At 34.6% G+C, this 17138-nt stretch overlaps 2 protein-coding genes across 11 annotated transcripts in view; one reads left to right on the top strand and one right to left on the bottom strand.

Annotated features, from left to right (window-relative positions):
• Positions 1 to 9350: 9350 nt before the first annotated feature.
• Positions 9351 to 17138, bottom strand: part of LOC116350572 (amyloid beta A4 precursor protein-binding family B member 1-interacting protein) — a 42164-nt gene continuing 34376 nt past the window's right edge. For 6 of the 10 annotated variants that reach the window (XM_031782398.1, XM_031782400.1, XM_031782397.1 and 3 more), the window contains 4 exons: positions 12171 to 12695; positions 11852 to 12080; positions 11563 to 11740; positions 9351 to 11466 (listed from right to left, as the gene is read on the bottom strand). In XM_031782398.1, the coding sequence (XP_031638258.1) occupies positions 9456 to 11466; positions 11563 to 11740; positions 11852 to 12080; positions 12171 to 12695 (2943 nt within the window). In that variant the 3' untranslated portion in view covers positions 9351 to 9455. Of the gene's footprint in view, positions 11467 to 11562; positions 11741 to 11851; positions 12081 to 12170; positions 12696 to 13442; positions 13461 to 13680; positions 13699 to 15230; positions 15328 to 16331; positions 16510 to 17138 lie in introns of those variants that run through there. The other 4 variants (XM_031782403.1, XM_031782404.1, XM_031782405.1 and 1 more) reach the window with 4 other exon arrangements.
• Positions 13945 to 15152, top strand: LOC116350574. The gene is made up of 2 exons (XM_031782408.1): positions 13945 to 14072; positions 14146 to 15152. The coding sequence occupies exon 2, from the start codon at positions 14157 to 14159 to the stop codon at positions 15036 to 15038; it is 882 nt and encodes a 293-aa protein (XP_031638268.1). The 5' UTR covers positions 13945 to 14072; positions 14146 to 14156; the 3' UTR covers positions 15039 to 15152.

Genomic DNA, 17138 nt, shown 5'->3' with positions numbered 1-17138 from the left:
CGCAGAAACTCTCACTATCCCAATAATTAATGCTCGCATGGCATCACCAAATTATGTTTGCATATGAAAATTTACTCGGTTTATTTATTTATTTTAAAAATTTTGTGCTCGCCAATTATTTTACATTTTATTGACAGAATGGGAAAAGTTCATTAGTTTTGTTTGTTTATCTCTCGTTGGTGCAAACAATTTTAACAACATTCTTGAGCTGCAATTATCATTGTTGACCAATTTAATCTGGTTTAAGGTAACAACGTATTCGGTTTGCGTGCTTTACGATTTATTTATTTTTTTTTCGGCATGAGTTAGAATTACGTACGCGATGAAATTTAGGTACAATGTTGAATGTGATTATTATGACCCATCAAATTAATCCCAATTGTTCAACACGAAATCAACGTCGCACGCAAGTAATGTGAATTGTTTCATATGTGAATCTATGAATCAATTGGTTTGCAGCGTTTATTAAACAAATAATTAAGATATTCAAATTCGAGCAAAAAGACGGCTAAGTTGAATTGACTCGTATCTAAAATGTACCCACTAATTAAATAGCTTGAATGCGAGCACCGAGCACCAAGCACCAAATGTGCCAAATGAACAATAATTAGTGAAGAAGTCAAAAGGCACAACGTTAATTAAAACGTAGCAAAGCAAGTATTGTTTTATTTATGCATTCGTTTGATATCACGCAATCCGTTATGTTCTTTGTAGTGTACATGAATTGCCGCAGTTAATAGTTGTTACTATCGACAATTGTGAATAGCCTGCGGTGCAATTTCTAGGTGAAACATAATTGGATGCCATTCGATTCTTTCTGTTTCATTTGCAAACCGTTATGTTTTGAAAAAAAGTTTGATCACAGCAATTAAATCTAAACGATACATTTGAAAGCTGAAATTATAGCAGTTTTATAAGCCAATTTTATCTGATAAATAAAAAAATATACAAATGAAAAAATCGGAATTGTTTCTCTTTGAAAAAAAGCACGACTTGTTTTCGTGGCATCCGATATAATTTCCCTAGAGCGTAGAGAATGAGTCAATAATTTTTTTTGTTCGTAGTCTAACCGTCTTTTCTGTTTGGCGTGTAGCCCATATTTGGATGAGATTGTGAGACATGTCTTCTTAATTACGTCGGCAATATTTCATACGGAAGCGTGTTTTGTTTGAAACTTATATTCCGATAAGGCCGAAAGGGTTGTGAACGGTCGTCCTTCTGCGACGCAGTTGAGAAAAAAAAAACTGTATAATCAACAAATATGATGAATAAATTCAGCTGTATATTGTATTGTAATTTCCGAGCCGAATTGGTTATGGTTCACAAAGGCGGCTGTGAACCAAGAATACCGGTCTTCAGATGCTGTTGCTTCTACTTCGTCTGACGATGATGATGATGATCTAATGCTATTTTTCTTTTATGCGCATTATACGCGCATTTATTTTGTTCTTCCGTATTCATTTGCATAAAACTGTACGTGATCGCCGTAGAATTTCAAATATTTCAAGGAAGAGATGACGACGAAGACAAAAAAAAAACAACAACAAAAACAACAGCCAAAGACAAGTCTCGAGTCAACGACAACTATCACCCCGTTCTTTCGATTCTTTTTACCATCCAATATTATTTTTCACTATATTTTTTTCTTCTTCCTTCGTCTGTGATCTAAATACACAAGCGTTTTGTGTTTGTATTCTTCGTATGCGATGGAATATCGAATAAACATTGCCGGAGGACACTGAGGAGCGTTTACCAATGCCAGAGAGCAACGGTATTAATACCTTAAATGACACTGAAAGATTCCGATTGAAAATGGCTTGATAGAGTTTGATGAGTTTTGTTTCTGGTCGAAATCTCACATAAGATAAAAAAAAGGGTCTGTGAACTAATTTAGCATTATTATTTAAGATTAAATATCATTCCGTCTCTTATATACAGCCATGCGTATTCAACTGCCCTAATTTTACTCCTTTTGCCATGATCGATATTTTTTTTCTGACTGTTCATCAGTTGATTGGGGTAAAAATTGAAATAGAGAAAACATAAACAGCTAGAAAAAATGATGATGCGCCTTCGTCGAGGTGCATCTCTTTCTTTATTCTATTCCGTTAAGTTGTTTTTCAACTTAGAGTTTTTCGTGCGGATTTAAAGGACCGACTGCAAATGCATTCGATGCCGCCTAATGATATTCATTCGTTCAAAACAGACGATATCCCATAACTTTATTTATGTTTTGCAAAACAACAAGGCTTTCGATATTACCTTGTGATAGAAATGAGCATCATACCAAGATCTTCGTGTTTTTTTTTCTCTTCCCCGTTCCAATTGTATTTGGTCTTTCAATCAATATTCCATTTGCTGGGTGTGTTTGCCCAGGTTAAGGCACACAGATATCATTGCATCGAACAATCTATGCACTTCCACCAGAAAACAAATCAGTTTAATTGTTTACAAGTGACAAAATATTTACATATTCTTTATTGAAATCAAAAAGACATAAAACGAAATCGAAACAATGATTGTATTTATTTTTCTGTTTTACAGCCATGTTTATGCAACTCGACTTATGTCAAATTAGAGGGATTTGCACAATTTATTCAAATTGTATTTTTCTTCGAGTTTTCATTTCAATAATTTCAGTTAATTAGAAAATTAAAATTTGTATAACAATAGTAAATTAGCCAATGAATTCAGAAATATTCACCCTTTTTAGTGATTAGCTTTACTGTGATTAAAATGAGGTTATTACTCAGTTTTCCAATATTTACATAATCATTTAACTTCATTTACAGAAAGTTCAGAAAGAAAAATTATTCGCACTTCAAAAAAAAATGCTTGCCAAGTTTCCCATTCAGACTTATGCATTCGTTTCAAAATCATAAGCTTTGAAAAAAGAACAAACGGCCAACATCTTGACAATTCAATCTTAAATCAGCATCTAAACTGTCGTTCAAAAGATTCTACTTTTTTTTCATTTATTCAAGTTTCTTTTTTTCATATAAACAAAACGTAATTATTTCGACAAAAGATTTATTTTATTAGTTTTCTCCCTTGATTAACATCGCATCAGATTTGACAGTTAATCTAAACTGGCGAACACTCAATTTGAATTAAAATATGTTATCGGTGGTCGTAACTTAGAAGCAGCATCAATTTCACAAAACGAAAACGAATGTGAAATGCAGCGAATCGAAGGATTCGGCACACAACATAACGTAGTTCCATAATGGAAACAAAATAATTATTTAGACGAACGAAAATGGAATGGTAAAATACGGCCAATAAGTGTCAGAACATATATGTTTACTCTTGCGATGCAACAATGAAATGAACAAGAAAAGAGAGAATGTGAGAGCGAGAGAGAAGAAATATTTGAATGCCTTTTACAATGTCGTTACATAACTTACGTTCTGATTGACATTCAATGTTCATTTATGCAGTTGCATGCAAGATGAAGAAGAAATTTAATGTGGAATGAAATGTATATAATAATTGATTTAAGTTACGTAAAGTGATGGAGTCGGACGAGATATATCGGTCGTAACATAACTTATAAGATTTTTACCGTGGTGAAAGTTTTGTGAGGGGAAGATATGTTTGTTGCCAAGGTAAACGAAGTTGTTTGAACGAACAGAGAGAGAGAGAGAGAGAGAGAGCGAAAGAAACGCACCAAAATAAATTCTCAATAAAAATATTTTATGGATTTCATTGCACATTTGGCACCGACGTGGCAATCGGTTCCGTATTAGAGATGAACAATAGCATCGGATTTTGCATTGTGTTGCATCGGTGAAAAGTGAAAAATCCACAGCAACAATAGACATAATCACCGCATGTGCTCCGAATGAAACGACCAAAGTACATCGTATGCCACATAATTCACGTAATAATGTGCACAAACCCAATTACAAACGGCACACATGAAATAAATAATAACATTATAGAACACGGAATTGCATTGCATTCGACTGTTTCTTGAACACAAATAAAATTCGGTCGAAATATTTTCTGCTAAAATCAATTCCTTGACGAATATTTTATCAAACAGCATATGACCAAAATCAATGGTGTACAACGTATTTTTCTTACTTTTTTTGGCTAGATAATTTGAAAATGGGAACATGCTTCAGTGAACACAAATGGATTTTGCGCATCTTCTCGCTTGATTCAGGAACTCGCTTGCCCATAAATTATCGAAATTACATGCAATTGAATGCCGATTGCCTGTATTCCATTCAATAGTCGAGTAGATAAATTAGGTATTTTCCCGTGTTCAAATTGACACAACAACAGGAGAATTCGCTCTTTTTTTTTTACTTTGCCATATTGAACGTTTGCACAAGTCTAATTCAGATGAATGAATACACGTGAAAATATTTTGGGAATGAATTTTCAGTTTTTCTACATCTTCGACAAATTTCTGAATTCATTTCTTGGGGTAATTTTCGTTTTCCTTTTTTTCCTCCATACAACACAATATCACTAATTATTCTCACTACACAATTTTCTTTTTTTGAATAAGGTTAAATGTATAATCTAAATTAAGAATGAATTCAACTGTGCAGCACCTTTGATTTATGGTGACAGTTTTTTTCTTTTCAATAAATTGTTGCACAATGCACCCGATATGCATATGAATAAAAATGTATTGGTTTTAAGTGAAATTAGAAGAAGCTTAACAATTCGAGGCAATAAATTAAAGAGGAGCAACACTTAAAAATCGAAGTCGACCACTAGCTCATTCAGCTTACAATACGGATTTTTTTCTCGATAAATGCGAGTGTGTGCAAATATGGAACGTTTTTCTAATTATAAAAGCATTAAATTCAATTGTCATGTACCCATGAATTGAAGCAATATGGGATTTTGTAGGTTGATGCAATGCTCAAAACTCAAACGGAACATCCATCCATGTATGGTGTTAGCACGGCCAACGAACATTGTAGGTTTGTGTATGCTTTGGGTGCGAGAATTCGGTGAAATTAATGATTATTGTTTGTCCCAAAGATGTAATAATTATTTGGTAACAATACGTGTAATGTGCGCATTATCCAAACGTTGATAGGTTATGCTCACTCCATTTCGGAAAAACGTACGTACTCACACACACACACACACACACACACGATGAATCTAAGAAATACGAGTGCGTATATGAAAAACATTGCATGCGTTTCATATAAATTCAATGAGCACGTTTCATTCGTGGCCGATTTTTTTTTCATCAATGTTGTTTTTCTCGGTATGCATCAATATTTTCATTTTGAACATTTATTTCTGTCGAGAGAAAAAAAAAACTGAAATTGGTTAATATCGGCATGCTATGAGAGAGCGAGAAAAAAAGAAGCCTGAACAAATCTATTTTATTGTCATACGTGTTTGGTTGCATCCTACTTTTAGGGAGTTAAATTATATCATCTATGTCGTAATTGGAGATTTGTTCGTTTGTGTGCGGTTTCTTACAAACAAACAGCATTCCAAAAACTATTTGTACAAAATAATCGTATACATAGAACGACCATTCACCATACACACATACGCACATCATACTATTTGCAATTTTCATTCAATGAAGGTATATCAATTTAGTGCTCGCCGTTTTCGTATGCGTGCATGGAATTCATTTGATTATCATCACCACATTTGGAATGTTTTTCTGATCCAGATCGAATAGGGAAAACAATTGGACACGTGTGATCAATACCAAACACATTCCGCTTTGCACTCCGACAAAATGTCAGCCTCACATCAAAACCAAACGCAACTTAGACTAATTCGGTGCAAAGTTGAACGGTGAACAAGTAAATTGATTTTGGTTTGAACTTAAGAATTTTAAATAGACGAATGCATTATTTCGATTTTTACCTTCACTCGAAATCGAAAGGTTTAAATCTTCAAAGTCATCAGTAAAAAAAGGTTTGACCTTTAATAAAGGATCTTTTATTCCGTCTTCTATGCAAGCGAGATTGTTCCTCTTTCGATCTGAGGGTTTCGTATTCAATTTGACATCAAATTAACCAAAACTCTTTGTGACAATCGTTCGGAATAAATGCGAATCTCTAATTCGAATCAGTAATGATTGTATAAATTTTGTCTGATTAAATATTCCTTGATGGAATTCCTCGGATCGTTTATGTCATCAAATCGATGGCAAGAATTCTATTAGTTAAAATGGTGATAAATTTTCTTATTTAGTCTCACTACAAACGGTCATTGTGCAAACTCAGTGCTCATTTATCTAGATGATTCTGGCCGAATAGTCAATGCTAACGAAAGTGTGAATGAGCTCTCATGTGATTGGCTCGTTTTTTTCCATTTCATTCAAAGTAAACTAATCTTAGCGTTGATAGTAAATCAACTGTTTTTCCGAGAAACAAGCATGTGACAGTGTGTTGATGATGTGCATAACTACCGGCTAACACGCACACGTGTGTTTATATACGATTGACTAAATGTGATTCCAGCACATTTGTCATACAACCGTATACGTAACGAGTAAAAATCGTTCAACTGTTGACTTTTGCCTGTGTTAGAGAAATAAATAAATTTGTGTGTGCGTGATCATGTCTCTAGACAATATTCACTAAAATGTTTCCGTGAAACGGTTTTATTTACACATTTCTGTGCCAGTATCAAGTGGTAAAATCAACTGGAAATGGAAAATACTTTTGACGCACCAACGCAGATTCTTTCATTAAATATTAATTGTTTACGGTTAAGTTATTTCTCCATCAAGACGAAATTTATTCGCATTTCGACTGAAAAACAAACACTTTTTACAACATAAAATTGTAGTTGCCAAACACTTCGATGCGCAACGTAGACGACTGACAAAATGTCATAAAATAAGTTTTGTTGCAAAAATATCCGAATAAATTATTAAACGAATTAATTTAAAATCTCGCTTTACTTCCGTCGCTTAACGAATACTTCAGATATTTCACAGAAAATACAAGTAGTTTTGCCATTGTTTAATCCTTTCTTTTTTCATTTCGAATTGAAACCGCCCTGTCACAGATAATAAATTACAATTTGCAACATTTTCATGCGATGTTTCCCCGTTAAATGTTGCTGTTCAGTCGATTGCAAAAATCCATTCAACCATTTACTCGACAATGTTTTGGGCCTTGTTCACATATCTTAAGCTCACGCACCTAAAAAAAACTGTCTATGTAATAGATTTCGTTACAATTATTTATTGCCAATCATTTCATTTACATGTGTGGAATGTTTGTGAGCGTTGCGACACTCTTTACGCTCTACATTTATGTCTGTGTTCACCATATTTAAACCGTCGAATTTTAGAACGGATATTTTCCATTGCAATCAGTTGGTGGTTTGACACGGGTAAAATGAGCAAGTAATGTACAGAGCGAACAGAGAGGAAAAAAAAAGCAGGGATGTCATTTTCAATGAAAGTAAAGTGAGAGGATGGAGAAAGAGCATGAAAAGGAGGAATCAAGACAATTGTGTTCCGCATTCTTATATAGCTTACGTGTGTTGTGCTCGACTTTCCTTCATTTGTACCATGTATTCATTATTATTATTTTTTTTTGCGCGCTTTAAAATTAATCTTTAATCACATACCATGACGGGGTAGATGATACACATAAAAAGACCATTCAACCATGCACAAATCTAACACACGTATATACATTACGTTCTCGATAGTTTTTTAACAAACATTATCGAGATTTCTTTGAACAAATCTGCTGCGAAATGTTTTTCTCAGGAATTGTTCAATGCTTTTTTTTCGCATAAAAAAAATTCAAAATTTCATTTGGAAGTATTTTTTCTAAAAACCAAAAATAGAAATAAAATCATTAAATTGATTGAAATGGATGCTTTACTTTAATAACTTGCGTGGAAACTATTGAGTATCTACTGCATTCGATGTACTATTATTGTCTAGATATGTAATTCGCCTATTTTACCGCACAGCAGAGGTAGTGAGTGAGATCTTACAAAAAGTGTTTTTTTTCTCTCGAATATAGATTGAGAGACTGTATTTGAATTCGAATACATCAGCTCTCTCACACACACACATATGTATGTAAGAAGATTGAGTCCAATGGAATATGACAAGATGACATTGAAGAACCCCTTTTTAAGATAGTTTTTGCTATTGAGTCTGAGCTTATGAGAATTTTGATATCTATTCTGTGTGCCAGTCTCGGCTAAATAAAAAGAAGATGAGCAATGAATGCGCATTGATCTTATTACTACACTATTTTTCTTAGTTTTTTTTGTCATCGTGTTTCTTTTGATGTTTTTATAATATGATCGTTTGAAAAAGAGCAATATACAGACAAATATGGATTTTGAAAATATTTCAAATATTTGAGTTAAGAAAATATAAATGAATTTATTTTGTAAAACGAAAATTCTGTTTAATTTATTTTCATTTTTACACTTTTTGAAAATAAAACATAAAAATTGCAAAAAGATTTAAAAAAATTAATACTGTGAGTTGGTTCCAAGTACGGTTTTGTTAACTCTTATACGAAAGTTACCATAAATTATAGCACAACCAGCATAGTCAGTACTCAAATCAATTTATGGTCTTGTGTTGGTGCCTCAACTCGAAGATAAATGTCAAAAGTTTCCCACAGATGGCGTTGTGTTTCAAAAAGCTTGGGATCTCAGTAAGAGTACAAACCTTATCATACTTTTTGTCCAATGCCTAAGATAGTTCAATAGCGAGCTCGGTTTTTGGGTTGATAAATAAAAGGCAAACGGTTTATAATAATAATAATAGTAAGCTTTATTTATAATACTTGTATGCTCCAAATCAAAACATTGATATTTTCAATTTTATGTATATAGACTTGTTTTCGCCAAAAAAAATCGTTTATGGCAATAAATTATATTTTCTTAAATATCAAATTTTTATATCATAATTCATTTTAAGTCCAATTGTCGTGTTTCGTTTTCGCCTAAACAAGAAATTCCTTTTTAAAATTACAATTTTTTTTGTTGTAAATTTGTCTAAAACATTCTATTTTTGAGTAAATTTTGCTTTAAAAATTTGCATAATAATAGTTTTTTTTCTTCGATTTTTCCAATTAGAAACAATTTTCAATAAATTTCGGATTTGATTTTTCATAATTGTTATACTATAATATAATTCTTTGTTGAAATAATTGTTAAATCATTTTTGTATGACGAAGCATTTGACGAGTCGAAATATCGCTTAAATTCCATTCAGAATAATAATAATGATGCTTGCTTGTGTCTGTATATGGCATGACATATTGTTATACTCTTATACATAGCTCTTAAGATAGTTTACGAAAATTCTGTAAAAGTAAAAATCGCAAATCGTTTCTCTTCTTCATTTTTTTTCTTTCTTTCAAGTTTGTTCGATTCTTAGAGTTGTTGATACAAGGGAAATGGCACATTTACTTCTGTTAAGATTAAAATTCATCTCGATCGCGAATAGCTAATAGTTGTGTTTAGGTTCGGTGTGTTAAGACGGTAGTTGTATTACGCTTTGGTGGCGGAGGAGGTGGACGCTTTTTCATGATTGGTAAGGGTGCTGTGCATCGGTCACCAGCGGCGGCCGTACCAAGATTTGCATATAAATTGTCAACCGTAACGGCTCCGTAATGCTCTTGCACCCAATTGCTCACATTCGACGATTCTCGATAATAATGTGATGTATCATGGTACTCCATATTCATACCGGCTGCATTGTTGTCAAAGTCACGGAATCCAAGCACTTCGTGAGGTGTTGTTGTCGGTTCTAGTTTACATTTTTGCGAAATTTGCCATTTTTTGCGCATCACACGTTGTAAATCTTGCAAAAAATCATGCGGCGGATTTGATGTTGAGTCGGCTAGCCGCCGTGGTGATGAAATTGTTGATAATCGAGTACCTTCGGCTCTTGGTGGTGGCATCGGAGCTGCTGTATCTTTTGACATTCGACGTGGAGATGATGGATTTTGTTGTGGCGATTGATTACCTACCACTTCGTCTTCGAAGCACACTTTTCGGCGAAGCAAAATTGGTGAATCGGCAAATGTTACGGTTTTCTGTGCACTTGGACTAGAGATGCTTGACGGGCTACTTGGGGCGCCATTGTAAGCTGGCGGATTCTTATAGGGTGGCGCTTTAATTGATGGTTTTATTGAGGACACGTATATGGGTTGCGATTGAATTTCATTTGATACTTTGGGAGCGTCGCTTACCCGATCGCATTCATCAAATCCGGCAATTTGTTGAATTGGATTATTGTTATTTATGTTATTGATGAAACACATCTTTTGTTGTGATACATAAATGGGTTGCAAGTCATTTGGTGGCGGTGGTGGAGGTTGCATGCTTTGTTGTAATTCGTTCATTGCATTTAACTCACTTGGTGATGGTGGAGCTGGCAATGAATCTAAAGAGAATGTCGATCCGGTAAGGAGACTGTCGCCTTCCGGTGGTGGTGGCAATGAGAACATTGAATCTGTCATGCACGATGGCATTGCTTCTAGAGGGCTAATTGGAGATGCATCGATGTGATCTACATTGTTTATAATAATGGGCACATGAGTGGTTGGTGTGCTTGGTGAGTTCAATGAGGATGCTTGTGTTGAAGAACTATCTACTGAACCGCGTGCACAATTATTTGGTCGTCGTTTCAATGTACTGTTGTTGCTGCCACCACTTTCTTCGCTTCTTCGTCGACTGTGACGTCTTGTTAAAGTACCGCCACGCTCTGGCGATGCTGGATTTGATGAATCGTCAATGCTGTTGCGCTCTTTCAATTGACGTGTCATTGAAGTTAATGGCAGATTTGGTTTCATTGAGGGTTTTCTTTTGATTGTTCCGGTTGGAAAGTCGGAGTCAAAAGCATTATTTTCATCGGACAAACAACCGCTGGAGCTTGAACTCGAAGCTCGCGACAAACGTCCGTTTGATGAAGCCATTGTATTATTATTATTCACAATATTAGTACTTTCATTACTGCTGCATTGCGACGGAACCGATGACACAATGCTTCCTATTGAGCTGCTGCGATTCGATGAAAATTTATCCAATTCTTCGTTTGCCAAATCTTCGACCAATGCACGATGATTGTCCAACAATTGTTTTCCATATTTTGCAACACGAATAGCCATAACCCATTTTTCTAACGTTTCCATATCTTCGGCGCACAGCATTTTAATGCCGCGTGCATTTCCCTTTGCACTGCACGTCGTCTCTTTCTGTGACTTTAACGCAAATGTATATTCCGTTGGCGCCTTATGCTTCTTTTTCCATCCAATTCCCTTGTACACATCATTACCCGCAAACAAGCTGTGACATAGTAGATCGCGTGGCGATTTAGTTTTTTCTTTCGGATAGTAATAAATTCCAGATGCTCGCAACACAAAATGATAACGTTTCCAAACTTTTTTCGACTCGATTTTTACGTATAACGGTCCTTCCATCGCAATCTGATTGCCGCTTGAAAAATGCTCGTCCAAAAGCATTGTTCTACATTATTAACGAAAGAGAGAAAATGAAAATACAGAGATTTAGAGAAAGCGATAAAGAAAAAAGTAATAATAATTGGATTTGTTGGATATATACCTCGTATGCTCGTCATGGTCATTGCCCGGAGCCATTTGTGTGCCGTTCAGGAACTTTTCTGGCGTGTGGAACAGCGCTACTTTATCACTTCTCTGCAGAAACAATACTCGATTTTTCGAGTCGTTACTCCAATTCATCAAGTTGTCCACAAGGAGCTCATGGTCTTCAAATAAACGTTCTGCATTGGGCACGAATAAAATGGGATAAATTGAAATGATTAAAATTAAATGTTAAAATTCAATCAATTCTAATTCCGGTTTTTGGTGTGAATTTGTGTTTGTATACATACCCATTTGAAGATCAGGTAAATGTTCTACTAATGCCCAAAGCGGTTCCATTTGAACGTGATTTTTATCAGCAAGAAGTCGTGTCACGTGGCCACAGGTCATGCTTTCGTCCACGAGTAACGACTTGGACGCTCCATCGGCTGTAAATGCCTTTACGAATAAACGTCTAATTGATGCTTGCTCTAATTTTTGCAAAGCCAAATGTATTTTCGCTGCCTTTGCACTATCACACTGGAAAAAAAATGAGTCCATGTCATTTAATTTAGTTTGAATTGTTTGAAGCTTAGAAAGTGGAAAGAAATAAAAAATAAAAAAACTCACTTGCAGAAGATTCAAATTCATTGACAGGATATTTTTTCCATTTCCTGTGAGATTACTTATGTTGCTCGATGCAGACGATTCGCTTGAAAGCAACGAAACGGTATCGCTAAAAGCTGAATCGTTGTCAGGACTTTCAGTACGTGATTCTCGCATGGCACCAGCGCTGCCTGAGTCGGATCCGCTGCCATTACCACTTTCCGATGAAATTGAAATCGATGAATTTGTCACACCCGATACTGTTGAATTCGATCGCGAATGTGTTCGACCATTTCGTATAGGCGACATGATTGCTGCAGTGGTCTGTATGTTGTTCATGTTGGTTTTGCTTTCGGTTCCGTTCGAATTTGTTGTTGATTTAGTAGCGTGTTGCTCCAATAAACTTAGTTCGCCGAGAATCGCATCCAATTCCGCTTCGTGTGTTTCTTCTAAATTTGCCATCGAAAAGCGATACGAATTCGTTCGTTCGGAAGAACTTTGGCTATGAGGTCGTAATCTGATTGTTGTAGTATTTGGTACTTCTAAACCCTGCAAAACAAACAAACCGAAAACAAAAAAAAGCATTAGCGCAAACTTTACAGACATGGTGTCAGGTTTTAGGCGTATAAAATTTATGTGCTTTTATATCGGTGTTTTTATATCGTCAAAACGATGTAATGAATTTTCCGTTAGCAGAACATTTTTTCTCTTTCACTGTTTACAGTCATGGCTCATGTTTCGTGTGTCGCTTTCTACAATTCCTCGTGTCCGTGTAATAAGCATATAGGCATAAGGGAAAAAAATGTCGAGGACATTGAAACGTGCCTTATCTTATCACCGAGCCACTTCCAGTCTATTTACACACACAAAATGCAGCCGCATCCGATGTTTGCAAACGACTATCGTTTTCATTCTATTTCGACTCAACTCAACACTATACTGATATTGTACTGCATTGACTATTTCTGGCGAGGTAAATAATGACGATAAGTAAATGGAAATAAAAAAGAAAGAGAAAAAAATAGATAGCACATTTTTTTACATAGGTTTAAAAAAAGGACTGATACTATATTGAGGAAGCATGTGTCGTTGGCGTAACTTTTGCCTTGATATTGAATTTTCTGCACATTTTTTTCCTTCTATTTAATACAATCAATTTTCTGGGAATGAAACGGAAATTTATGCAACAAAAACCAAACGGAATGCCATATGTCTTGAGTTTTTGCGGAAAGTACACCTTTTCCTAATAATATTTTATAAAGAATATTTTACAACTATTTCTTAACAATTCTTTACAATTTGTATTATTGCTGAAGATCTTAATGAGCCGAGTGAAAATGCCATTTATAACTGAGATAACGGATAGAATTTGTTGTTGCAAATTTGTTCAATACAGTTTTAAATGAAATATTTGTGAATCCCCGTATTTAAAAGCTTGGAAACGTAAACCGTTCATATTTATAATAGGCTAATCTATATCGTTAAATGATTATCATTTTCACAAAATAAAATATTATTTTCTCTTATCACACACGATATCAATTGATGAGTTCCAAAATAATGTATGTTTTTTTGCTATTTTTTCTGCAGTTGATTGTGTCAAACTGGATAGATATGATAGAAAACTTTTTCTAGAAAACTTATACTGCTCAAACCTCTCAACTTTACTAAAGACAGTTGTAATTTATCTTTCATCAGTTTTTTACGCCTGTAAAAACCCAAACATTCATTTTGATCTTATTTATAGATATTATTTGTGATACGGCAAAAAAATATTTGTTTTATTTAGTTCGTGTTTTATTTTATTTGATAAATTAGTCGTCATGTGATGAAAATACGTCATATTCCTATGAATAGTTATATAAAAATCTAGACACGGCTAATGAATAATTCAGAGTGGCAAAACAAGTGATACGAAAAACATTGGCAAGTTCAGAATTAATTTTAAATAAAAATTGATATTTCATTTCAAAACTAAATTGAAAAACTTTTCCTGTAGGTTATTACAAAATGAAAGAACGCTCGACGCAAAAGCATTACTGGCTGAGAAAAGTCACGGGCATGACTTGTGCCAAAAATTTTATTGTTTTGGTCGCAATGACGTGTTTGGTTGCACAAAGTGAAGCAGTGAGTGTTGCATTATGTTATGCATATGAACCAAATGTCACCGCTCTTTCCGAATTCGATTGGGCCGTAGTTGATTCGGAAGCAAACTTTGAACCATCAAAACTTGGAAATTCGGAAAGTAACACAATTTGGTTTTCATATGTGAGTGTGGGTGAGGTACAATCTCATCGTCCTTATTTCAATGAAATGCCACGTGAGTGGTTGATAGGCAATAACACCGAATGGGCATCGTACATTATTAATCAAACTGCATCAGGTTGGCCGTCGTTTTTTGTTAACAAAGTTATTGCACCGACATGGAATCGAGGATTCAAAGGATTCTTTCTTGATACGTTGGATTCATATCAACGTGTGGTGACAACAGATGCAGAGAGCCAAGCACAACAAAATGGACTTTCTCAAGCAATCATTGCGCTAAAGAAGCAGTTTCCAAATGCAATGTTAATTTTTAATCGTGGTTTCGAGATCATGCCAAGCGTGCATCAGGCTGCAAACATGGTGGCATTTGAATCACTTTACGCAGGTTGGAATCAAGCAGAACAGAAATTCGTGCAAGTAAATCAAAACGATCGGGATTGGTTGTTGGCGCGCGTAGGAGAAATTGAAGACCAGTATAATTTGCCGATATTAGCAATTGACTATTGCCCTCCTGAGAACTTGACCTGCATCCAAACCACTGTCAAACTTATAACCGAAGAAGGAATTGTGCCCTATGTAACCGATCCGATGTTACAGACGGTTGGTGTTGGACCGAATGAAGACTAAAGTTACTAATTCCAAATGGACCAGAGCTTAGCTCATAGTAAGCTTAATAGTTCTGATATTCAACTTATGTTAACAAAATCTTTATAATCAAATAAAATTGTGAATACAGATAAAGTTGGGTAATTTTCAACTTTTTCTACGTAAATATGATGATTCACATAAAATGCACAACACAAAATTTTACTATCGTACAATAAAATATGTTCACTCCAGAGTAAATTGCAGCTTGTGAGATGTACCAAAATTGTGTTGCGAAGAAACGTGTGTATCAAGTTGAGCTAAAATGCAGACTGAAAACTGAATGTTGTTTAGATCCATCGTCTAATCGATATTCCAGACAAGTATTTTGCTCAAAGCATTAGAGAACGGTCGGTATTTTGTTTCATGCTCCAACAGGACAATAAAGCAATCGCGCTGATGCATTAGTGCGTGTAAAGTCATACGAAACGCTTGTAAGCAGTACATTGTTATCATTGAAAATGGGCAAAAACTTTATGCTAGTTGTCATGTCAATAAGTCGAAATTCAAAAGGCCAAATGTTGGTTATGATTTTGATACAAAGAAAATGGGTTTTCGGTCGGTTCAACCATTTATCGAGAACGTGATGGAGAATAAATTGGAGGCGACATTCGACATTTTTCTTTCATCCTCCTAATTCACTTTACGTGCATTTACTGTCATATTTTGTCCATAACTTTCTTCTTCATCTCAAGCACACATGAGAATCGACTTATCTCAGCAGTGTGTTCATGCAGCGTGCTCATGCAAACGAAACAAAACAAAACAAAAGCAAATACAAACAAAATAAGTGATTGAATTTCAGTCAAATTTCTTTCTTTCTCCGATGTTATTGTATGTCTTTTGTTGTTTTTCTCTTACTGTAAATTGCATACATAAATCCATTCTCATTTGTAGAATATGACATATTCCTCACATTTTTGTTCCTAAATGGTTTCCTTCTTTTGTCTTTCTTAAAATTGTTTTCGAAATGGGGGTTTCGGCGAAAGCCATGGGAGAGAAGGAGAAACAAAAAAAAAATTCCGAAATATTTTTTCCTTCTTCGTTCGGTGCTAAGTAAGATGTTTTTTTCTTCGATGTATTTACGAAGTAGGCACGCACTGAATGGCTGTTTCAGTGTTTAATACATTTTTTAACTTTTCTAAACAATCGTTGAACACGTTCCAAATAAACGATGACTCAACATTCAGCTATTTCCAATTGAATCAATATTATTTGAATAAATGTTATTATTTAGAATAAATCCAGACGAAATGGATTTACGTTTCAATTTACCTGCCACCAATTAAATAGTATCCGAAACCCCATTTTCGTGTTGTTTTTATTCAAAACATTCTCCCTTTATTCCAACAATTTTTCCACAATTCACTCGCAAGTCTATTTACTTTTGTAAAATATCCTTCGGATTTCAGTAAATTATAAACAAATACACTAAATTGCTGTATAATTCCGTGAATAATAATAATGTTTTTATATTATTAGATTAAGGTTGGAAATGCTTAGCAAACCATGAACTTAGCATGAACCGGTGTGTCTGGATGAACGTTAAATTCAATTTACTATCGCAAACACTGTTATAGAGACGATTTCTTAACATTGTTTCCAACCAGTGATGTCGGAAGCATCAATGTATGATGTGCATGGTTTTTTTTGCATAGTTTTTGCATAGAATCAAAGCAAATTTGATTATACCTGTGTGTGGTATAGATAATTATTTAGATTTTTCATCGTCTCTATAATCAATGGGAAATACTATGTTGTACATCGAGTATGATACAGAATCGATGTCTATTCATGCGTTATAATTGAATCGATGCGCTTAGATTTAATTTTTCAGTTGAGCACTTGGCAAGTGTAACAGAAAAAAAATTATGACGATAAAAAATGGCTTGAATCTATTCCAAATTGAACAAAAAAAGGCGTGTGCCTATTAAAAAGATACTGCAGTATGCATGCGTTTGATCGCAATTCACTGTTTGTGTGTGTGTGTGTGTGTTAAATGTTGAAGCGAACCCAACAAGAAAAAAATCACGTTTCCATTTGTATTTCCGTCAATTTATCTAATTCTAAATATAAAACAGT

This window comes from Contarinia nasturtii, unplaced genomic scaffold (assembly GCF_009176525.2).
Source record: "Contarinia nasturtii isolate CC-2019 unplaced genomic scaffold, AAFC_CNas_1.1 Cnas_scaffold_4311, whole genome shotgun sequence".
In the NCBI taxonomy this organism is placed as follows: Eukaryota; Metazoa; Arthropoda; class Insecta; order Diptera; family Cecidomyiidae; genus Contarinia; species Contarinia nasturtii.
The sequence above is the reverse complement of the archived record's forward strand: the minus strand, read 5'-3'. Positions and strand labels throughout refer to the sequence as shown.

Bases quoted from the DNA above. Each gene is read 5' to 3' on its own strand.
- LOC116350574 (XM_031782408.1), top strand. From the start codon at position 14,157: ATGAAAGAACGCTCGACGCAAAAGCATTACTGGCTGAGAAAAGTCACG.